Here is a 24,593-nt window from a genome sequence, read left to right on the forward strand (position 1 = left end):
TGGATGAATTTTGAATGTTAGACAATTTCTTTTTTAATGAGATATTATATATAACTGCTTTAGCTGTAAAATAACAGCCCAAACTCCTGAACAGCTTTCCAATGTATATGAAACTAGAGCAACTACAGCATTTTGCTGATTTGAAATAATCTAATGAGAGAAATAATTTCCAAACAAAAATAATCTATGATATTCTGCTCTGTGTAGCTCAGCCTTTCTTTTTAATAAAATCTAATAATTAGCAGTGACATATACAATTTCCAGAAATTCTATTTTTCAGTGGCCTAAAAACAACGCTGATGATCAGGGTTAAGCTAAAAATGACCAACTTCAATATTTAATAGCAGACTAGCCAATGTTTACTACAGGAACCCATTAACTTTCACAGTAAAACAAAGTGATGCCATCACAGAGAGGCACTCAGATATGAAATGCATAAAAACACCTAGCTATTCCTGCAGCATACCAGACAAACATCCCTAAATTTAAGTGACATTATAAAGGTAAGTAGCACATGTAAACTCATTTTCCTTATGTTTCCTTCTGAAACTATGTAAATGTACATAGATACTTTTAAAGAGCACCAGTGTAATATATTTAATTGATGCAGGGAAATGAGGAACAGCTCTGGTGCTGACAGTCACTTCTGGGTCTATTAACTATTCATAAAAAACTCAATAGCATTGAAAGAGCCTTTGAAGCAACAGTAAAGGCTTGACAAAGCTTTTATCATATTAAATATAAAATGTGAATTCATGTTTACAGCCACCACTACTCATTACTCAGACAGTGAGTTTTTCATGCTGAAAGCAGCAGCCACCCCAAGTCACAAAATACAGATTTTAAATTTTTTTTTCTTCCATAGTTCTAATGAAAAAGGTACAGAGATCTTACCTTTCACAAGAACTAAAATGTATTTACATCTTGTATTAAAACCAAAATTTTATTTGAATTAAAGTAGAAATAATCTGAAGTTGCCAAGTTATGTATTTATTAATGGTTTGGAGTGTTTTTAACAGAAAAATGTATTGTGATTTCACTGAGTAAGTCTCTTCAAAAAGCAGTTTCTCCAAGTTTACATCACACCAGTCTTTGGTTTCTCCTCCTTTTACTTTTATTCCTGCAAAATCCCATGCAAAATAAATTTATCATGTATCCAAATCTTCCATGAACTTATGAACTGGGATGATTTTAGAGACTTAATCCTTAGAAGCCAAGTTTAATGATGGAAGAAAATACACTACCATTTATAACAATAGCAGGGATTTTAATTCCCTCTCACAGATAAGCAGCACTAAGTACCAGATGTTTCAGAAGACAAAGGCCTCATCCTGCTCCTATGGAATTTGTAGTTTCTGTGCAGGGGAAGCAAACAGCAGTGTTAATAGTCAAGAATAACGAGTCAGTTTCTCAAAATCCTTGGACTCATGAACAAGTAAAACTTAAGTTCTGAAGGTGCTGAAAGCTTATTTTCTAGTAAAATTTAACACTGGCTGGTAGAAACTGCTTATTGAACAGGTCCCAAAAGAGTTAATGTAGATTTTTTGAGGTTATAACTTCTGCAAGTGTCAACTAATATAATTTCATCTGGACTCTGACTAGAATTCTCATATTTGGCATTTTTTTACATTGTTTGAATTCTCAACAAGTTCACTGCTTCACTTTGAATTCTTAAGCTGCAAATGCTAAGACACCAAAGAGCAAGCTGTAATTAAAAAAAACATGTAATATATACTTGGCTTGTACTTGTTGCTAGGCTACTAAAGCCCAGCTATGACTACAAGGCTGTCAGAGATTTGGAGCTGCATTTCTGACACAGCAAAGTAACATCAATTATAGCAATAAAGACAGTGATTAAGGTCAGAAATTAGAGTTTCTTTCAGTGGGGTGCAGTAATTTGGGTGCTTCAGCACCTTTCCAATTCACAGTATGCATTGAGTCAAGCAGTTTTCACTGATGCTTTCAAGTTCTGTTGTTGAAATTTCAGAACTTCAGGAAACTTAAACACAGTGAGTTCAACCACCACTGAACTGGAAAGGGACCATCCAAGTGACCATCTCCTTCAGCTGATAACATCTTGTGGCTTACAGAACAAGTAGGACAGGTTGGGCATCTGCCAAATCATAACTACACCTCTGATCCAGGGTACTCAAACTGCAAAGAAAGTCAAATACTTGCAAGCAGAAAGTGTGTAACACCATATTAATGTGGCTAAGGTTTTCATGATGATATCTGATAAGAATATCAGATTATTTCAGTGATCAAAGTTTTCCCAGGTACAGAAAAGCACAGGCACACAGTGAAAAGTTTAATTGTTAATATTCAACACATTCTGTAAAGAGTCATCTTTTTTTGGATACCCAAGAGGCTTCTTGTTCTTCAGTGTATTATAAGCAAAATTGGTTGGGTCACTGCACTTCCCCAAGTGCCAATTCTCAAATATAGTTTCTCAAGTCAATTTAATCTCACAGAAACTGATCTTTGCTTTTACCAAAACAAGAAGCAAAGGGAATATTACATCAGTTCAACAGCTATATTGCAACCCCCTCCAGTGAGGAATAAATATAGTTCCTGCTGAGGCAGACAGATGTTGAGGTTGATAAAGGTAAACAGAGCCATGTAAGAGGTAATTAACAAAGAGGCCAGATAAGTCACCCATGAATAACTTAACCCTTCAGTGAATCCAACATTGTTTTTAGCCCTGCTGAGGACACAGAATCCAAGCAGAAAGATTTCAATTAGCTCCCAAAGCACTGACATTTGTAACTGCTACCTCCATTTCTGATCTCTGTGGCTTGGAACATCACTGCTGCATCCCCACAGACTTTGACAATGTGCAGCTTTGTCGATTTGCAGCTTTTCTAGAAATGGGAGCCCTCTTCTTCCCTTCCCCCAAATCCCAATGTTATTTTGATCACTGGAGTTAGGGAAGGAAGGGAAGAGATATTTTTCAATTATCTGGAGGAAACAGCTAGAAAAGCTCACAAAAGAAATGTAAACTGGAAGATAGGTCAGTAATTAGGAGGATGGTTTATTTACTGTCTGACCTTACCCTATGGTAAGGTAAAATCAGCTTAGCCAGCCATACATTTTAATCATCCAAATGCCAGCACAAAGCAAGCAAACAAAAATGTACAGGTCACTTACAAAAGCAGGGATCTTCCCCATGCAAAGCAGGATGCAAGTTTTTGAGTTTATGGTAGACAGTTATTGAATCAATGCTGCCAGTAAAAGGTACTGAAGTCTCTAAATCTCAGTTTACCCAGAAGGTAAAACCTCAGAACAATTTATGAACATTACAAACATTCCTAGATGAAGCTGCATCTGTTTTATTTAGCAAGTCAGGTTGATCAGAAAAGCTCTTTTTTGGAGCTTTTAGAATCTGTTTTAACTATGCAAACAACAGATCCGTGAAGACCATCTGATGAGCTCTGAAAATTAACATTTTCAGGAAAACATAGAGGCTTCACTCTTCAGCATCTCCCATGGCACTAACTGTACTGATTATTCACTCAAACCAGCTAGCAATTTAATATGAAAACACATTTTTAACTGCAGTGAGACTGCATGAAAGGACTTGTACATCACATGCTCACAAGATGAATCTAAAATGCCTTTTTCTCATGTCAAACAAACAAAACCCCCCATGTGATTAACTCAAGATGCTAACCTCGAAATTTTTAAACAATGTTGTAAATAGTATTCATTGAACATTATTATTCAGTTGGTTGAGTGTTTCTGTTTGGCCGCAGCTGAGCAAGCTGTAAGGCACACCTGCACAGGTAAGCCAAAGCAAACATAAAATATACAAATATATAACAATTGTACAGTGCACACACATGGTTGGTTTACTCCCCACTCAGTCTGGCATTTCCATTCTGTGTCATGTAATATTTTCTGATATATGATTGACCACTTTCTGTATTTGATAAAGGCAGTATCAGATACTCTTAATAATGTAAACAGTTTATTTGAAACCTACTGAAAATACTCACCATGAAATTTAACACTGACTACCCCTATTCTAAACCACACCATTCACCCCATTATCATCTAAGGCTATTGGTATCAGAGTTTATTCATGTGTATTCACATGCTGTAAACTGCAGATTAATCACACAAAATAAGACTCTCTAGTGGTTAGAAATAAATGCAGCAGTTCACTGGAAAAAAACAATTTATCTAACTGTTTAGATATTGTAAAGTACTGTAACCTTAAGCATTTCTCCATAAATTAAAAAAATGCTTCACTGCAATCCTTTATAGCCTAACATTGTTTCTAGTTTCTAGGACACTTACCTTGTAGTAGAGAATTTTAGAATTAAATCAGGTTACATTTTTTACAGAGGGAAACAATATTAGACAGAAGATGAATGAATGTAGAAATCCTTCCCACTTTAACATAATCACACAGCTGAATCTCTGCTACAGTCACTAAGGAAAAAACCAAAATCCTTTTTACCTTGTGTACCTGTAGCTGGCAGATGCATCTTCCCTCTTTGCCTGGCTTCAATCAACGCAAATAAACATAGAAAGCTTTGACTCACAGAAATGAGAATTACTTACCAATTTGTAACAATACAGGTGTTACCAAAGCTGTCTCCATGGCATAACAAAATTCCCTGCCAAACATTACTGCACCATGCATCACCCACAGGCGTATCGGTATCCGGTCTATGGATCCTTCACTAATGGTCTCCTCCCTACTCTCATTCTCCTTGGTTTCTGCTTTCTGAAGCTGTGCCACAGGTAGATCTTGAACTTGCATAGATTCCGAGTCAGCATTCTGAGGAGCCATTTTCATTACCATAAAAAATATATATCTTTGTTATATCTATATAAATAATACTACCATAACTCCACAAACAAGTTAGGGTGTCTTCTCTTTCAGCTTCTGTTCCTCAGGCAAGTAATGCTTATATTCCTCTTGTACAAACAGGTATCTTGCAACTTCTTGTAGAGATACGAGACATTAAGAATGAAAAGCTATTTGGTAAGAATTTCAACATATGGCTTGCTGGTTTACTGTGAGTTAGAGTTAAAAATCCATAATTGCCATTCAGTTAATACCAGTTTCATAATTATTATTGAAGAAGTGCTGAAGTTGTTATTCGTGCTACACAGAGGTGGAAAGGCGACACAAAGAGGTGCTCCACTGTTAATCCCCATCGAGTGGCTGATTAATCTGCAACAAAAAGCAAGCATTTAAAAATTTCAATAGGCTTTTTCAGGATATTGTGTCCCCCCCTTAACCATATAACCTATTTCCTGCTTCATGCTTTCCATTGTCCTTGCCTAGAGTAGGGTCCTTTATTCCACGTTCCCTCCTACCTCTGCACTTTCCATTGAAAAGCAGTTGTGCCTTGTATTTAAATGATGCTTTACTGTACTCCAGTTCCTCTGGTTTGTGGTCCTACACAAAGCCACAGAAGAATGTCAGGGTACTTGTCCAAGATCCTCAGAACACAAGAGCACAAGACTAAAATTCTGGGAAATTTAAAGCAGGTTGCTTTCAGAAACAGTATAGGATATTCCAGTTCTATGCCAGGAAGATGATTCATCAATTACCATGGTCACACACACACATCTCCATTTAGATTTTTGGAACTTACAAGTTACTTTGCAGTAATTATCACACCATTTTATACCGAAGATATTTCTCAAGGAAGTATGAGCAAAATAAGCCATGATGTATTGATATTTAAATATTTAAACTTTAATGAAGATATACACAGCATATGAATTCATCTTCTTTCTGTACATAAGACCAGACCATCTTACTCCCACATCCTGTGAGGCTGCTGAAATTTGTGAAAGCAGAATGGTACAGTATCTTCCACACTAAAATTATTAAAATATATTCTAAACAGGTAAGACAACTTTCTTCTGTACCTTCCCTCCTTTGTGGCACAGACAAAATCTAAGCAGATGTACAAATACTGCACCAGGCCAATCAAAATGTGTTTAAACACTCAGGAGAAGAAAACAAAGCTTCTTATAAAAAGTAAGATAACATAAAGTTTGTATTAGAAGGATGCATGTTTACATCTCTGCACACAGGGTGACTGAGCTGTGACCCCAGCACAAAACCCCTCAGGGATGGTTCCATGAGTGCTGGCTCTGGCAGCAAAGCTGGCCTCAGCAGAAGTCCCCACTCTGCAATTCCCCATCTCTTCAGTTGTGGCCACAAAAACTCTTTGTGGGCCTGAGCACACACCAGATCATTAAGTGGTGAGCCTAAAACTGAGCCTTAGGAAACAGAGGCCATGGTTGGTGTTTAATCACAAGAGCTGCTCTGTTTCAGTGGGACTGAGACACTGTTCTACTGAAAGTGCATCATGAGAACACCATCTTGAGCACTCCCTCCTGCTGACACCCTCCTGACAGTTGTTTATTTTATTCTTCCATTCAAAAGCATCTTTTTTGGTACATGTCTTCTTCCAGGCTCCCCAAGATTACTGGAACTCTCACATTTGACCACCTCAACAACAAACTAATGCTAAAATTTTATTTTGAGCTGGACAAATCTTAAAATTACATGAGAAAGTTAAAATAAGTTACTGAACTAGAGTATAAATCAAGTTTTAAGTTCAAGGTTTTATCTATAATCATTAAATAGCTCAGAACAAAAAGGACTTAGAAAGCATTTCTCTACCCACTCAGAATTAACAGAAATTAAGATGTAAGTAGTTTATCATAAATGTAAAGTAGTCTGTGTATTAAAAAAACCACATCCACCTTACATAACATGAATTCTAAGAGAGTAAAGCCTACAAAATACATGTTCTGGAGTAGGAGCAATTATTTTAATTACACACAAGTCATAAAATGTTTAACTGCTGGCAGACTCAGGCATCACGACATTCAGTAGAATTTGAAAGGATACATGTGAGCCCTTATTATCCAAACCTCAGCAGAACATCTATGTTGCATTACAGTCTAAGGGTCATGGATTACTCTCCTGCACATGGTTTAAAGTTTTAAACAGTCTCTTCTGTTTTCTCACTCCTGATTTCCCCTCCTGTGAAGGATTTAATTCCCTTTGCCTAAACACCTCCTTCCATATGCAGTTCCAGGGTGAGGCACTGAGGAAGGCAGCTCATCATTCCAGAATGTTCTGTGCTGCACTGGGGCAGCCTGCACATGGCAAGGAGGATGACACCAAGCCAGGAGCATTTGTTCTGGGAAAGGATAAAGAGGCAGGACAAAAGCAGATATCTGAGATTTAGCCCATTTGAGCAAGGCTCTTTAGGGATGACTGAAAAAGTTATTTCTGAAGTGGAAGATGATGGGGAGTGATCAGATAATTTAAGAGCCAGGAATAATGGGTGGTAGATGGAGGTAGACTTTGAAGCTGTAATTGACACAGATAAGAACAGCACATTTTAAACATGCCAGAAAAAGCAGTTACAGTGTTCAAGTGCAATAGGAGGAGGCACAATGGACAGGTTTTATCTAAAAGAACAGAGAATTACTGTTCCATTATGTCAATTTTGTGGTAAGCACAGCGCTAGACTTCCTGCAGCACTTTCATCTGACTCCAAGTGCACGTCTAATACAAGAGCCAGAGAATAACAAGAGCCTCTCAGAAAGGTCTTCAGTTCTTTCCTAAGCCCTGCTCAGTTGTGTTCATGTTCATTTTAGACTGATATATATTCTGCTTCTTTTTTTCCAAGTTCATTTTGAATTTGGCAAGATTGAATACTGGCATTCTTTCTTCTCAAAGAGGGAGAGAAATTCATTTACCTGATGGAAGTAAATATAACAGAGGCTTTTATGCAGCAAAGAATACCAAGGTAAATGGCACCTGAAGAGAAGCTGGATTAAAATACCAGTGCAGAATTCTCTGATGTCTGCATCCAGCACTAATTGTTTTTCATGGCTGGTTTTCAAGGGTATTTTCATAAGTAACAACAAATAAAGCAGAAAAAGGAAGAATTTCATCCATGGGAAAAGATTCCTGTTGGGCATTGTACACAGGTTGGGTGTGAAGAGAACTTTAGATACAGAAATATTTCTGATCTTGCCGAGTGTTTATGGGAGGAGGGGACTGATGACACTGGCTCTTTGTCAGCTAAATTGCACATATTTTACTCTGACCTTTGGCCATGTTTTAGCAATGACAAAAACATATAAAGCAATAGTTAATATTCCAACAAAACAGGTGAGTAATATAGTCCAAAACCTAATCTGTAAGCAAAATTTTATAAAGCTTCTCAAATTGCTTCCAATCTTATCTTTGTTATACTTTTACTACCTACCTTCCACTGAGGCATAATACAACTGTGTCAAACACAAAACATGTTACAGGCTTGACAAATGAGTAATCCTCAAACAGGAACTCTTCACAGACAGAGCCTGTAAACCATCAAAGAACCAAAGGAAAATCACTGCCTTTCCTCAGGGCTTGCCACAGAAGAGCAAGTGTTATATAGGTCATATCTGTAGCCCACAAAATTTCATGGTTTTCTTTTCCCTAGGGAGCACTGTAATGCTTAGGATGCACAAAGAGCTCATGCTACATAATTATCCAACATGATGCCTCGGGCAAATGACTTCTATCACACATCTCAATGTGTTTTTCAGTTCAGGACTTGGGGGTTTGACAAGCAGTGTTCCTGCATTTGTGATGCCACCATCTGGAGGTCTGGTAGCACACCCATCAATACCAAAATAAAATGAGGTTAACAGTGATCCTGCCCAAACTGTTTAAGATTGAACTATTTTTAATGCATGTTTCCAGATCTCTCTTGCTAACACGGAATTGGAATGCACTGTTTGACAAGTAACTAGAATTTCTGAACCAGTGCCAAAGAATATGACTGTGAGCTGTGGAGTACACAGCACGTTTCAGATAATCACAAATGTATTTTTCTGAGCTGTAATAAACCTGGCAAGTAGAAAACAGTGAAATGGGCCCAACTGGATTCCAGGAGAAGATTTCAAATCTTTCAGGTGATTTTCTTCCTATAAAGCCATTGGGCATTTCCTCAGGCATTTATTGGTGTAAGAAACAATCTCAGAAGAGATGGTGTGCACTGATTATAAAAACCAAAGACAATGACAAAAATAAGCACAGCCTATGAAAAACTGGAATGAGCAAACTGAAAACGATGGAAACACTTCTGCCCAAGCACTATTGAATATCTAAGGAAAGAAGGAGAGGACTGAACAGAGATAAAATACCCCTTATCTCATCCTCTTCTTGAAGTTTATTGCATTAACTTCCAGTCATTCATGTAATTATCTCCTGCCTTCAAGATCTGCCCCTTCCATTATCATGAGTTTCTTTAACATGCAAGGGTACAGACTGACCAAAGCTGTCTCAAATCATGAAGAGCTGCATTCAGTTTTGCTCACAGGAATTATTTTCTAATGATGTTGGAAATACACTAATTCTACAGTTTAAATTAATTTTATCTTCTTGATGAGGAGAGGAAGGATGAAGAGACACCTTGAGCCATCACTGCATACAATGACTTTTCATTGCTTATCACTACCTTCCCAAGGGAAAATAGCTAAGAATCAATTAGTTATTACAGAATTTAAATAGGTTTTAATAATTCTGGTCACAGTTGTCATCATCACATTAAGACATGTCAGTGATTCATTCTGCTCAACACATCAAAAAGCCCCAAACAACAAAAAACCCCAAGTAGCTGTACTTCTTCATGAAATTTTCAAATATTTACTTGGAAAAAAAGAGTAAGACTGCAGAAGCTGCCAGTCTAATAGGAGAGGATTTGCATTCCTCCCCAGAGCCTTACAACTCACCCTCCTCCAATGCTTCAATGAGTGCATCCCACAGACATCCACACTATCTCACCTGTGAATCATATCAGATTGACAAGCCTGTATGTTCCCAGTCATTCCATTTATTTGTCAAATACTTTTCTGCCAAGTTGGTTTATGTTCAGGTTTTCAAGTAATCTGGCCATATCTTGAAGAGTTATCTAGATTGATTTAAGTTTAGCTTTAATATTAGCATTAGAAAGAAAGGTATTCTGAGTTTATCTGTCTTTTCTTTAGGCTGCATAAGTGTTTGGCTGAGCACTTCCACCACCATGTTGCAGACAAACTTCACTTATTATTCCTTCCACAATTCAATGTGAAGTGCACAATGGGTTCGTCTTTGGCATCTGACTGGCTTGTGAAAGGACAAATCATTTGGGCTTGTGCCTTTCCAAGAGTAAAATAGATTTTGACCAAACATAATTGCTGGTGTTTTGAGTTCAAATGCTCTGTGCTCCACCACACCAACAGACAAAGAGAATGCTGCTGTAAAAGAGCAGTTCTTAAAGGCAAGACTAACCTTCAATCCCTCTGCAAGCATGGCTGCACCACTTTACAAAGCCTTGTCCATTCCCAAAATACATTAAAAACTACTCTGTAAGATCAGGCAACTGATTTTGTAAAGAAATATGACATAATAAAATACATCACCTGCTTACACTCTAGGTTTCTCCTTCACTTTGAGCTGGTACAAACAAGTGCTTGCTCTAAGAGCACCATTCTGCTCTTCCTTTTCTTTGCCCCTTGTTCCTCACTCCCACTGCTTCCTGTGCAGCTACACAGCAGCACAGCAGTGAACCAGACACTGTAACTGATCCAGGCTGAAAACAAAGCTGACAAAAACACGTCCAAGCAGCTAAAGAAATCCTTTCTAAAATCCTGTTGGCTGCAGGGATCCACACCACAGTGACAGGGAGGGAAGTGTCCCTTTAGGCAGCAATACCCAAAGCCAGGGTGAAATTGCAGCTCACAGAGGAAAGGAGCTGTTGGTGGGTCCCTGAGGCTACAAGGTCAAAAAGCAAACTCATCTGCCCAGCTCCAGACACCTGCTGAGCAGGAGGATCCTCAGACATGCTGGCAGACCTCTCTTGTATTCCCCTTGTACTGGCCAGATGCAAGGCAGAACAGCACTGGCTTGGCCAGCAGGCAGCTATTTTCTCCCTGGCAGTTCTGTGGCTCTGTTGCTAATAATTAGCTGCTGTTTATAGTAACAGAACTGGTGACAAGGGATGTTTTTTTGGCCCATGTCAATACTGAAGTGTTCAGTCACTGCACTAGGAAGAAAAACATTTAGAACACATACCTGGAAGTTTTGGCCCAGCTGCATAAATGTGCTCAGCTGCCCTACTCGAAGTTCAGAGGAAGGATTTTATCCTTCTGTGATCTGATGAAGTTGTTCCAGCATAAAAGTGTAGACAAACTCTGTGACTTTCTATATAGGTGAGTCATAAGGCCTTTGGTTCAAAAGGGCAGCAATTATAGGCAGGGAGTTGTTTCAATTCTCTTTAAGACTTCTGTCAGCTAAATGCAAACATTGAAAGCTTTGTAGCTACTACTTTCTAAAAACAGAACTGTATTAACCCTATCAGAGGGGGAAGACTACACTTGTTCAGGAATATTTTTTTAAAAAATCAATTATATTATGTATTACTTAACAACATTTCCATATATGAGCTGTGTTACTTCCAGATTCTGAAAGCCAATCTCTCACTTTAAAACAGTCTTACATTACCCTGGACTGGCCTGTTGTGAATCACAAAACCCTGCCAAAGGAAAAAGGTTAAGGCTAACTGGGTGCAATAAAGAACCACATTTGACATGTCCTAACATCTAATTCATCATTTAGGTAATCAAAGGCATTGAAACACAACAGCATAAACCAGCTTCTTCCACAAGGACATCTTGCCCAAACAATCCTATGACTAATACTGACTGCAGGTCAGATTCTTAGCAAGTTCATCTTGAAACCTGAGATTTGAAAAAAAGAAAAAAAGAAAAAAAAAAAAAAAAGAAAGAGAAAAGAGCCACTGGAAACCAGCACAGTACTTTTGCATCATGACCTACTTTTGAAGCTACCACACAATTTAGGCCACAGAAGCAAGGTCTGGGCAGGGGTAAGTCATTCTGCAGCACATTGTGAATTAAAACAATATGCAGCAATCCACCTCACACAGAGAAACAGCATTTTTCCCACTTCTTCCAACACAAACTTTTGTCTGCCTTCAGGACTCCTCACACTCTAAGTCAGTTGATGTCTCTTAAAACCTTGCTGTTTAAGCCAAAACATGATGTTTCTAATACAAATTCATCTGAGAGAAGCAGATGATGCTGGCAGCTTTTCTACTCTTAACACTGAACATCTGACATCCTCTACTCCCCCAACAAATAAATATCCAAACCACAACTCAAAACATAAAAGGAAGGGTGTGAACAGCTTGATTTTGGAAGGGTTAATGAAGACTTGTTGCACCCTTTCCTCAGTATGTATACAAAATTCCAGAAATTATTAAAGCCTGACAGGCTTACAAACTCCAGCCCTGCCTAAGTTAAATCTTCCATAGAGTTTCCTGCTTCCTTCTTTCCACAAAGCATGGCCTTGACTAGAACCCCCTTGGCTTTCCTGGGACCCTCTTTCCACCCCTCACGCTTACTCAGCAAATGACCAAGAGGAAGATTCTGGCTCCTGCTGGAAGAGGTGGTGCTGCAGTCACAGATGGCAATCTGGGCAGGACAAACTCCCCAGGTGGGAATTTTCCTGCCTGGACACATGAGGAGGAATAGAAAGCTCAAGAGCTAAGGTGGAGAGGTGAAAGTGCTTGTGACATTAGGGAGAACAGCTTTGTAAGACAGCTCTATTTCATCATTATTTGTATTTTGGGGGCCAAGATAATTTCTCCATTCATTACTGGGAAAAATAAGTAGGAAATCATGGGTCTTTATGCAATTACTGCAACATTTCTGGGACGCCATCTTTTTAAGAGAGATCCAAAATTTAATGTGAGACAGACTTTATTCAGTGGATTGGATATTATACTGCTCCCTAAAGGCACAGCCTGTTACTAATATTAGATCAGATTACATTGTTAAATCACGGCTGCTGCTGTTTTTAGTAGGAAATAGTTCATTTTGTTAAACTGGAGAGGTGTCATTATCTGATTTAACTTGTATTTTGATTTACTGATATGTAAAAAAGTCATATATACTCACATTATCTTCATGTTTATTAATACAGATACATGAAACAAGTAAACAGCTAAGGGAGAATGTGCATAAATAGCAGTGAGAAGCCTTCAGAGCTAATGGAAAACCTAACAGCTGAGACCAGGGCTGCTGGGAAGAAAACAAGCACTAAGAAGCAGTTTCACAGGACAGCAAACACATAGGCATGCCTGATTTGTGATGGCTGCATCTCCAACTAGCAGGTCCTACACCCAAAATTAGGTAAAGGGCAAAACAGCAAGCACTAAGAGCTTTCAAAACCAAAAGCTAGCAACCAAGTCACCACAAAAGCACAGAACTCAAAACCTCATGGGGACAGAGATCACTCAGGCCAGTGTGTAAACATGGTGTTATGGGCTAACACTGCTGCAAGGCAGTAAGAAAATTCACTGATTTGGTCAGATAAGCACAAACTTCACTCTGGCTTGAGCTAAAGCTATGGTACAGCTTGGAATGTCCTATTAAAAGATCTTCAAGTTTTTAAACCATGTTGACCCCAAATGTTATCTCCCATCAGAATTAAACAGATTTTTTCCCTCTGTCTCTGTGAAGTAGAACAACAGAAGAAAACAAAATTAAGGCTATCATCAGCAAACATCTTAATACACAACCAAGTGGATTAACTGCACCAATCCCACCTTCCTGCAGAAGGAAGGGCAATGTCTAACCCAGCAGGGCAGGTGGTGCCAGAATAATCCTACTGGGACATTGTTCCCAGTAGCATTTTTTTGCAAGTTCTTTCAACCAAGGCTGTCCTCACAATTGCAGTGGGAAAAATGGAATTCACCAGAGCAACCTTTGCTGATTTTCCAGAATAAGAAATACTTTCTATAATAGGTTGAGACTAGAGTTTAGCATGAATATTCATCCATTAAAAAAGTCAAGCCAGGACTGATTACTTAGACTGTATCTGCAAAGTTAGACATCCCTTGCAGATGCTACTGTGAAAAGCACATTATTTCCACATACTGGCATTTAAACTAATCACATTCACTGCCTAAAAATTCACAGGCTGGTTTCTTCAGGCTGCAAATACTTCAGAAACCCAAATACTGACAGAATATGTATTAGACAATTACAGAAGCTATTCAATAGATCAAGACAAAAAAAGAGCACAGCGTAGATCTTCATAAGCCGACTTCCTCTAGCATATCATTAATGTCTGCAAAGTCTAATTCATTGGAATTATCTTCAATTACCAGTCCCTAAACGCATTACCATCATTCAATCTCAGAAAACTCTGTTAAAGGAAGCTTTTGAAAACATCCCCAGAATTTTGTTCACCCTCCAACAAAGAGGGAGAAGTCAGGTTTTGACCGGATTTTAGTAACTCTGAGGAAATATTTACTCCCTCAGAGAAAAACCAAAACAACTCAGAAGAGGGTTTCTCACATTTCAGATTCTCCAAAGGGTTTGTAAACAAGTACATATAACTGGTTATATCATCTTGCACTAAGTGCTCTCATTTTGCCGTGTTTGAGTGGACTCACAGATCAAAGGGGAACCTCATCACCGTGATTGCTTGGTAAAGAAACCAGCATTTACAGCCTAACCTGCAGTCTGAGCCCACACCGACTCATCTCGATTGCTGCAAATTGTCTCCTGTCAGCACAAGGGAGAGAGATTCCTTCTCTTCCCCACGCAAGCTTTGCCGAGATTCCCTCCATCTGAGCCAAGGAAAATACTCCAACACCCCCTGATGAAGTATTAAATGGAACTCATCACTTCAGTACTGAAAGAAAGGAATAAAAGGTGTTTAGAGATAACATTTATTTCTTTCTTACTTCCTGGCACCAAAAGAATTCCACCTCCTCTTAAATCTGCTGCAAAGGGTGTGGTAAAGAGCTGCTTTCCACCCCTCTGGCCCCACATCTGCAATGCACGAGGTGGTGCTAACAGAGGAAACTGCAGGTTTAGGGTGCAGCACCTTCGGTAAACACCTCCAGCGCCTCCCTTTAGCAGCACAAATAATTACAAACAAACGTGGAGAAAGCACACTCCATAAAAAGGATTGCTGGAGCACTTGAGCAGATCCCTGCTCCAGTTTTTGAGGCTGTCCCAAATACCAGTGTGACAGACGTGTTTATGTACACTGCCATGAAGTGGAGCTATTTGATTTCGTTTCTCAATTATTTAAATAAACATTTGAACTGACCTAGCAGTGATGCACAGCCTGTATATTTTAAGTAAGGTGTAAGATTACAAAACAAGACAAACAAAATTAATAATTTCCTCTTAACCCAAATAATTATTAAACCTTAAAATCAGAGAATTACTGTTTGGTCAATAATATGGAAAAATCAGCACTTTAAAGGGTTGCATCACCAGACTGATTTCAGACTTTATTTACAGCATTTAGGATCAATACAGTAAGAACTTCCACAACCAGTACTTTTAACAAAGAAGGGAACCCACACCACAAAAGAGTTACACTGTAGGAGACAGAAATACAGGTAATAAACAGACTGTATTTAGGCCAAGTTATAACCCATCCATTTTAGTGCAAATAAAATGCTTTAGATAGCTGGTTTATAAGCAGCCCCAGAGAAAGCTGATGGTCACATTTAAGAGCAGCTTGATCAGGACATTTTGATGTTGGACCATGAACAAATGCTATTTTAGAATGTGTTTTGCCAAGCTCTAACCCTGTTAGAACTGTCAGGATAAGATATTTACTGACATGTACACTAAAATAATAAGAGGTTACAAGTGCTTGGCAGTTGGACTCGATACATGAAACCCAGCTAGCAGGGCAATATTTAGAGGACACAAACCTCTTCCATTTGTGACTCTGGAGAACTATGAAATACTTGGCAAAGGCTTGCCAGAATTTGGCATTTTTACCTAATTTGGGAATGACTGTCAGCTGCTCTCCTCTTAGAGGATGCACAAGCTCCAGCCTCCATGCCACTTCAACAGCAGACAGACATCTGGACACTCTGGGGTGAGACCTGCAGCACTCCTGCACCACAGAAGTGTTTGTACCCTGCTGTCACATCAGTGCCATCGCTGTAGAGGTTCCTGCAGGTGGAAATATTTGAAAGCAAACCCAACAGCCAGTGTAGGCTTAGCCCTGTCAGAGTCTGACAATTCAGTCATGCTCTGTCAGCCCCAACAACTTTTCCTGCATTCTTCCTGCAAAGCAGACAGCTGCCATGCTCCAAGGGAAACTCAACATATAACCCAAGGGACAGAGCTGCTCTGTGAGATGGAGGCAGATCTCATCCATGGGACTCTAAGCATCCTCATTTCATCCAGATCATGGGTCCTGCATCTCTCTAAGTCCCCACAGAGACAAGTTTCCAAGGCAGAGTGGTTAAGAGGAATCAATGGTTTCAGCAGCCGCTCTATATTTGTTACAAGGCAGCTGGGACTACCACAAGCAGGTTGTAAAGGCAGTAGAGATGCTAATGTACATTTAAATACCTTGAACATTGGTTGCCCTTGTGAGATATTATTCCCAACTCCTGCCAAACAAAACCAAAACCAACCCACCCAAAACAACAAGCAAATGCTGTTTGAAAGGCATCTAACCTCCCAAAAGCATTTTATTGGAGGTTACTATCAGATAACACAGACGGATTACCTAAAACATCCTCAGTGAATTAATCTTTCTCATGCTAAAGCTGCTTTTCTTGAATATCCATAAGAACAAAAACATTGTTGCAAGAGTGTCTACAGGACTAGGCAGGCTTCTTCTAGGAAGGGGAGATTTCTCTGCATTAAAAAGGTATTTCAAATCAACAAGTCATAGCCAATGTTAATTTAGCTGTAAGATTCAAAGTGATTGCACTTGAGTCGCTCTGCAGATCCAGGGCTGCTGACACAAAGAACAGGGCAGTGAGAGGTTCAGCCTATACAAGCACGATTGATTGTTTAGAAAACAAAGCTAATCTAGTGGTTGTTTCTTTATGCAAGGCTAATTGCATACCAGCTGGAGTGCCTTTCCAGATCATTCTCAGAGGCAGAATGAATTTGTGGTCAGATAATATCACAGGTATTTCTCTAAGTAGGCAGAGCTGCTTTAATGTGTACAGGCACTGAAAGCAATATATGTGAAGTGCAAAACAATGAAGGAAACACCAGAACTGAAGTGCACAAAGTAGTTTGATACTGAAGTGTAACAGCTGAGCTGGCAGGTTATCCTACTAGACATCTAATATCCTCAGAAAGGGATGGGATCCTCTTTGCAAAGTGCACTCAGAGAACAAACAATCTCTTTTGCTCATTCTATTACCCTGGATAGATCCTGAAAGCTCAAGCCAAGGGGGAAATCCAGAGAAAGAAGTAGAAACCTGAACTGCCAACAAGATAAATTTGGCTTTGTGCCTTTATTGTTTAAAGAGACACCAAAATACACGTGCAGTTAGTGTAAGCTATCTTCAGAGGGAGGAATGTAAAAGGGACTCCATAGACTGAGTGTAAATAACAGCTACAGCTTCAATTCAGGACTGAGTGTCTCCTAATAATTCTAAAAGGCACACCAGCTACAGCTTGGAGAGTGGGGGCTGATTTGAAGGATAAACAGGAACAGCAACATCTTGCTCAGATAAATCTTTAGAATTAGTCTAACAGGCACCTAACACTAAAGGGCCTGAGCTCAGGGACTGTAGGGCTATTCACAGAACAGAGGAAGAACTCACCAAACTGAGCTGATCAGTGAATGCTGCCTTCAGTGCTCTGGGGCTACCTGCTTGTGCATCTCACCAAACTGACAGGAGTATTCTCTAAACTTGAGTAACAGCATCTAACAAAAGTGTGGGTTTCATGAAGACAGTTCAGTTAAATAGCTCTCATTCATAATCTGTCATCCACACACCTTTACTATTGTGCCTAAAGTCTGTGCTTCCATCACTGACTTTTCCTCATCTTGTTCCACTCACATTCAGTCTGGATTCATCTCTGCTGTTCTGCTCAGATGGCAAAAGAAATACCAGGGCAAGAGTTTTAGTCTCTACTCTTTTCTGTGGTTTATTCATCTTCATGGTTTGGCAGCAGCTGTTGGGAACAGGCACACCAAGACAGGGACTCAGCTCTGTAAGCTCTCAGAGCTTTCTGTTCTCTGATCCTAAAAGTATAATGGATGCAGAGTCTTCTCACTGCTCCTCTGGAAAGCTGAGCCTGACCCCACAGTATTCCAGATGTCACATTTCCAGATCTGTCAACTCCTTGCAACTTATTATTCCAAGATTCTACTTGCAATAATATATTAAATTTCTCAGTTTTTAAAATTGTCTTGATGTTTATCTTTGAGGAGATGGCAATTGCCCACAGCAGCATCCCAAGCAAGGAGCATCACTAATGGCAGAGGTCAGACAAAGGATGATGGGAGCACACACACACCTGGCTGAAGCTGCTTGGTGTTCCTGACTAGATAAATTTCAAAGGGATGTTCTCTTTCTGTGCTACAGAAGAAATCAAAGGCTTGCATCTATGGGAAGAAATGGGGGAGACCAGGAGGACAGCTGTCATATCTACAAGGGGGTGAGGTAAAGTTACAAAACTGAAGTCAGGTACTTGAATGAATACTGCACATATTACCTAATCTCAACATTTCAAAGAGTTTTACATCTTCAGACTATTTCTTTAAACAACTGCTCTACTTTTAACTGAACACTTTCTCTTATCAGTTTATTCTGGTACAAGATAGTGGCTTGGCTCCCACCCCAGTTCCCATGAAGATAGTTAACACTTACAGATTCCTTTCTCTAACATCACAACCAGCTAAATCCATTAATCACATGTGGAATTGATAAGGGGTACAACATTCATTCCTGAATTATTTTGCTGTCTCATTGTCTGCATGGCATTTATAAGTACAGACTTGTCATTCAGCTTTACCACTCCAAGTCCTTGAACAGCAGACAAAAAGTTGTTACCTTCACAGAGTGATACATATAGTCCTAAGTATTTGAAGTGCTACACCTGCTTGAAGTATACAGCTGTTAAGAGCAGGCAAACCAAAAATATAAAGTGAATGAGGCTTTGAGGAACTGGCAGTTATCCTGGTGACATTAACTTTGCCTGGAATTTCTAAAAGCCTTGTGTAAGCACTTTGGCATATTGGATAGGTTGTTATAGGCCTCTGGTTCAAGGAAGAGATTTTAGAATTGATTCTAGACAAGCAGAATTGCCTGAATTGGGTCACTCAAGAAGTCTTCCAAGGAAATCCTACTCTGAAACACTTGAAGGCTTTAATAAATTAGCAATCACATAGGATTTCACAAGTCTTAATAAGCAGTAGGATGTGCCATGCATTCCTGAATATATTCAGGCTCTGTCAAACTTTGATGAAACCATAACTGAAGTGGGTGGGACACTCAGACTTAAAGGACATTACAACAGCTCCCACAAATTTTGCTGTGAAGAGTAGCTGGAGTACTCCCAAGTAGCTGGAGTATTCCATAACAGTATTCCCAAGAAAGATTTCAGGAGCTTTCTGGTGTTGGTCCAGAAATATTATCAGCCCATGCCCTGAGAGCAGGTTTACTGAACAGGGATCTCTTTGTAAGGTTTCAAAAGCATAGTGTGACATAAAACCAAAAACCTAACAAATATTTATTCAAACACTACTTCCTGATAGTGGTTTAGAGAAAGGATTGCACATTTTTTAGGAAGACCTGTGGATTCCAGCAGAGAAGCACAACCCAATCAGTTCATCCTGTGGAAAGGAGATATTCTCACCTTTTTCCTAATGTCCTTTTAAAGGTGAGGATCACCTCATATGACAAATGATTCCTCATCAAGCACAACAACATTCAAGCCAAACACTTCATGAGCAAAGCATGCTGTACATCAAATTGAGCCAAGCAGAAAAAACTGAGAGAGGAAATAATCAAAAGGACAGGAACCAGAAGACATGACTACAAAGTCTGATGGGCATGGGATTATTTCTAAACAAAGTCTTGACTGAGAGTTTCAAATGTAGAAGCTGTTGAAGGAGCAGCATAATGTGAGCTCTCCATGAGGAAGGTAATGATTAGGCCAAGTTAGAGAATTAGAGAGTATTTTCTGGATGCAATGGGTAACAGAAGTGCTATTATCCATTACAGGGAGGACAACAGCAGGTTCGCTCCTTCCTTGTCCCATCCATGGATCAATTTCTCATGGCTCTGCAAGCTGAGGTTGCTCCCTGCCATTCCTTCATCCTCCTTGTGAGCACACAGAGTTTCCCATCTCCCAGAGCCCACAAAGGCACAGACATTTGCATGTGCTGTGTGTAGGTGTGAGCCTTCAGCAGTAACACAGGAAGCTGAGGAAGAAAACTATTCATTTCTTGTAGCTTGTGAACAGGAAAGTACATCCAGTATTTGACTAACAAAATCGTAATGCAAGTTACTGGTCAGTTCAGAGGTATTTGACATTTTACACTTTAGTCACTTGTCAGAGTGAGGAAGCCCTTAGGGTGATAAATTTCATGCTTAGTGAACCTTATTTTAATGAAGTGCATGGCTTGCCCTTCTGGGCTGTATTTTGTTTTGGCAGCTTTACTGAGAGCATTGTGCTTAGTCATTTTACTTTTTCAATTACAGGACCAGCACATGCAATAAACTAATGTTTTTATCATTTGAGTAATCACCTGACAGATTTTCAAGAGGAATAAGATTTGATTAAAGCAATCAGCACTTAACCATAATATATCCTTAACTGTTTTAGGTTTTAAGAGTCTAAATAGATTTGAAATAATTTAATGTTGCTTTGTACAGCAGTCAAGATTTAACAGATAAAACAGGGACACCACATCCTTGTTATCTCATTTAAGTGAAATCCATTTATCTTCCTGTTAAGTTATTATTCTTCCAGTAACAAATTTCAAAGTTCAATGTATTGCCTCTATACAAAGACTTTTGCAAAACACATGGGCAGACTTTTGACCCATAGACTTCTTTGGAGAAGTACATATGATCATATAGTAAAACAGGCCTAATTCAAAAGGTCACTTCCATTTTGTTTTAAACCTTTCCTTTTAAGGCCAAAGATATTTAAATTTAAATTTCAATTCCATATTAAAACAGCCATGATGTGACACATTATTATACTTAACTTGTATTCTGGTTTTCAGTCAAGCTGCAGTCAGTTTATGGGGTAGAGAGTTAGGGGATAACAATGTCTTAGTTTATCAGGAAAAAATAAAACCTGCAGGAAAAGAGTTCACATGGTGCCTGTAAAATTCTTCCTACTTATCTGTAGTAACGTGAACAGCAGCGTGCATAACTCAAACAAGTTTTTTGCTATGAAAGCTTTTTCATCTTCCTCCGAGGACTTTGTGTGCCCTTGCTCACCACTCATACATGAAGTCTGGAAAAACACAATGAATATAAAATGTGCAACTGAATTCTGTATTTTACCCAATGAAAGAATACTTGTCATGTTACAATGAGCATCAACCAGGCTTAAACCTTCACTGGCAAGGAGAGCAAAACTCAGCCTTCAAAATGTGGAACTGAAATTTACATAGACAAATTTCCCAGGTATGAAATGTGAACTCCTTCTGAAGAAGAGAGTAATCAAAACAGACTCCAGTTTACTTTAGGACACATGGGCTAAATCAGCCATCTGGGTAGGATCTTCAGAGGCTTGATCCCAGATTTCTCTGCTGAACAGCAAACAAACTGCACACATGTATGTGCCTTCTCATATGCTTTTTATTAAATACTCCCTACCATGAGGGGCAGGCTGGACAAGCATTTGCTGAGATTAAACTATTTCAGAAGCACTGGCAGTTCAATGTTGCAGCCACAGCTGAATCCCAGCAGTCTGAGAGCAGTGACATCTGTCTGTCACTTTGGATACATCCTCCCCACATAGGCTGGTAGTGAAACCCCCCACCTATGATGAAAAAAGCTTCCCAGACTTTCAGGCTTTTGCTGCATGATCCACAGTTTAATTCTGCACCTAAACTATTAGTCCTAGAAGGGAGTGAAGATCTAACATGAAATTACAGGCCCAGATATAAACAATGCAGGATGTATTCACTGCTCATGTAAGCCTGCTGTATTTTCATTATTCCCTGCAAGGCTGAAGGGTCACAGCATTATTACCATCCTAAGCCCTTTCAGATGCAAAAAGACAGACTTGTGTAGCTTTAGTCTTAGCTGCTCACATCAAGCAACTTAGAGCTCCAGTTTGTCCTGTGAGGCCAACAAATTAATGAAGGAAAATTCTGGGCTCTTGCTTGCTTTATCAGATAGGATGGAGTAGAGAAGTTTCCAGCCTTGGCTTCCTGCTTTCCTCTCAGTCCAGTCCAATATTTTAAAAATTTCTCTGGTGAAAGCCAAGAATTGGCCAGTGTTCTTGTTTTTCTCATTCTTTGAAAAGATATGACTACTACCCAGACAATGAGAAAGGAAGTTATTTAAACCCTACATCAACAGTGAGTAAGAAAATGAAGTATTATAATGGCATGAGCATAACTGCATCAGGTGAGAATTAAAAATTATGCTGGACAGTCACTAATGCAAAAATAAGGAACCCATTTTTATTTAATATTTTGACACAGGCAGGCTTCCACTAAGTCACAGGGAAATGCAGTATTAATGAACTGAATGCTGCTACTGGAGATAAACCAAGTGTTGCTTTCATTTGCACAGTACTTTCACCCTGACCACATTCATTTAGATGCAAGGAGAGGACAGTGCATAGTGAAGGTGTTAGAAATACAGAGCTGAAGTATTCACATGCTCTTATTTGAAAATACACCTTTAGCATTAAACCTTGGAGAACCACTACCAACACCTCTTTATTTCAAACAATTTTTTTCACAGAGAAAGCAATTTTACTGTGAATGCCTGAAGCACAGAACTGCAGCAACTTTCTTATCCCATCTTCTAGGGCAAGATCTCCAAATCATTTGGACAGCAGCAATTTCTGCATGTAAAGCTGAAATCTTATTCCCTACTTAAAGAATTTGTCTTTTGTAAGCTATGGAATGTGTGTGCATATATATATATATATACATATATATATATATATGTATATGTATATATATATATATATCCAGTCAATACAATAATTTCACATAAGGATTTAAAGCTTTCTCTGTCAGTGATGTTTGACCATGGCCCACTTAGAGCATGGCTTTGTCACTGGGTAGCCCCTAAAACTTCAAAGGTCACAAAAGGCCATCAGGAACACATCAGTTACAAAGTTCCCAACAGACAGAATGAGGCTGTGATCCACAATCAGGGCAACTCAGCAGGTTCACTGAAGGACCCGGCAAGTGAGATACTCAGCAATACACAGACTCTCACAGAGCCACCCAGACAGGGAGCCTGTTGACAAAGAGCTTCTTAAAGAGGCTGAAGCACAGGGAACAGTGTAGCCAGTATTGTAGCAGTGATAAATTCAGGCATTAATTACAACCAGTTATTCAGTAGCCAGCCCTAACAAAGAACTGGAACTGATCTCCTAGAACGCGTTAATTTAGGAGCATAGTTAATGAGGAAGAGAAAACTGCTAAGTGCAGTTGAGGGAAATGCCATGCAGTGTTGGGCTGCTGGATGAGCTGGAAGTCTGATGAATGTGCATGTTTCATACTTTGCAGTAATTGAGCACTGGGTTTTTTGGTTTTAGTGTATCTTTACCACAAACAAGTCAGGGTGATGCAGTGAAATTGTTCATGGAGCAGAGTCAAGTTTATACTGTACATCCCTGAGACTCATTAGGTTTTACATTGACATTAAAGTGATGTTACAGACATCTAGCCATGACCAGGCTAAGAATACCCTGGGACACAATAATGAGGCTTTATCTTAAGTCATCACACCAAGGCTATTACTTGGCCACAAATATATCCTGCTGTTCTAACCAGTAAAAGACTTGCTAACAGTGTAAGACCAAACTCACCAGACACACAGGCATCTGATGTTAGCACAAAATTCACTGTATGGGAACCCAAACCCTTTTATATACAGCTTAACTGGGGGCAACTACACAATTGAACAGCCATGGCAGTGTCCAGGTCATATGCATACAAAGTAGATTAGAGATCCCACTAGTGCTATAGGGTCAGAGGCTTATTTTCAACTGGCACCCTGAACTGTCACGCAAACTATCCCAGAGCAATTGTCTGGAAGGGGACACACCTTATCTGATTCAATTCCAATTCTTCAGTAGGCTGAAATATCTGCTATGCAGCTGCATAATGAGAGTTTTGAACAGACTGTACCTGGAAGATGACAAATTGGAGAGGTGATTTGAAAACAAAGCAGCAGAAAAAGCTCCAGCTGTAAGAACATAAAGGGAACAGGTAACTGCCCATTCACTCTTTTTTCAGTTCATTGAAGGGAATTTGACTTTTAGGAAGGTGGAAGTGCTATGATGTTGGAAAAAATTAGGGTACCTGTGCATTGAGATGTGGGAGTCTTTTCCCTCTACACCAAAGTTAGAAGCAGAACAAGAGCCAAGAACAAGCCTACATCACAAGCTGATTCCTCCAGCTATGAATCAGACAACAAACAGGACGTGCACTAGAAGGGCTGGTGTTAAAGCAAGCTGTGCATTTGTTTTGGGTTATTTTTTGAACTCTTGGGAGTTAGCTGGCCAGCCACACTACTCTAAGGAGCAATAGTTCAGACTGTCAG

At 39.3% G+C, this 24,593-nt stretch overlaps 1 protein-coding gene across 1 annotated transcript in view; it reads right to left on the reverse strand.

Annotated features, from left to right (window-relative positions):
• The window catches only part of SLC45A4 (solute carrier family 45 member 4), a 62,519-nt gene that overhangs the window by 31,501 nt on the left and 6,425 nt on the right, over positions 1-24,593 (reverse strand). The window contains exon 2 of the mRNA XM_058806187.1: positions 4,567-5,185. Coding sequence (XP_058662170.1) covers positions 4,567-4,810 — 244 coding nt within the window. The 5' untranslated portion in view covers positions 4,811-5,185. The remainder of the gene's footprint in view (positions 1-4,566; positions 5,186-24,593) is intronic.

The sequence above is a fragment of the Ammospiza caudacuta genome, chromosome 1, assembly GCF_027887145.1.
Source record: "Ammospiza caudacuta isolate bAmmCau1 chromosome 1, bAmmCau1.pri, whole genome shotgun sequence".
Classification (NCBI taxonomy): Eukaryota; Metazoa; Chordata; class Aves; order Passeriformes; family Passerellidae; genus Ammospiza; species Ammospiza caudacuta.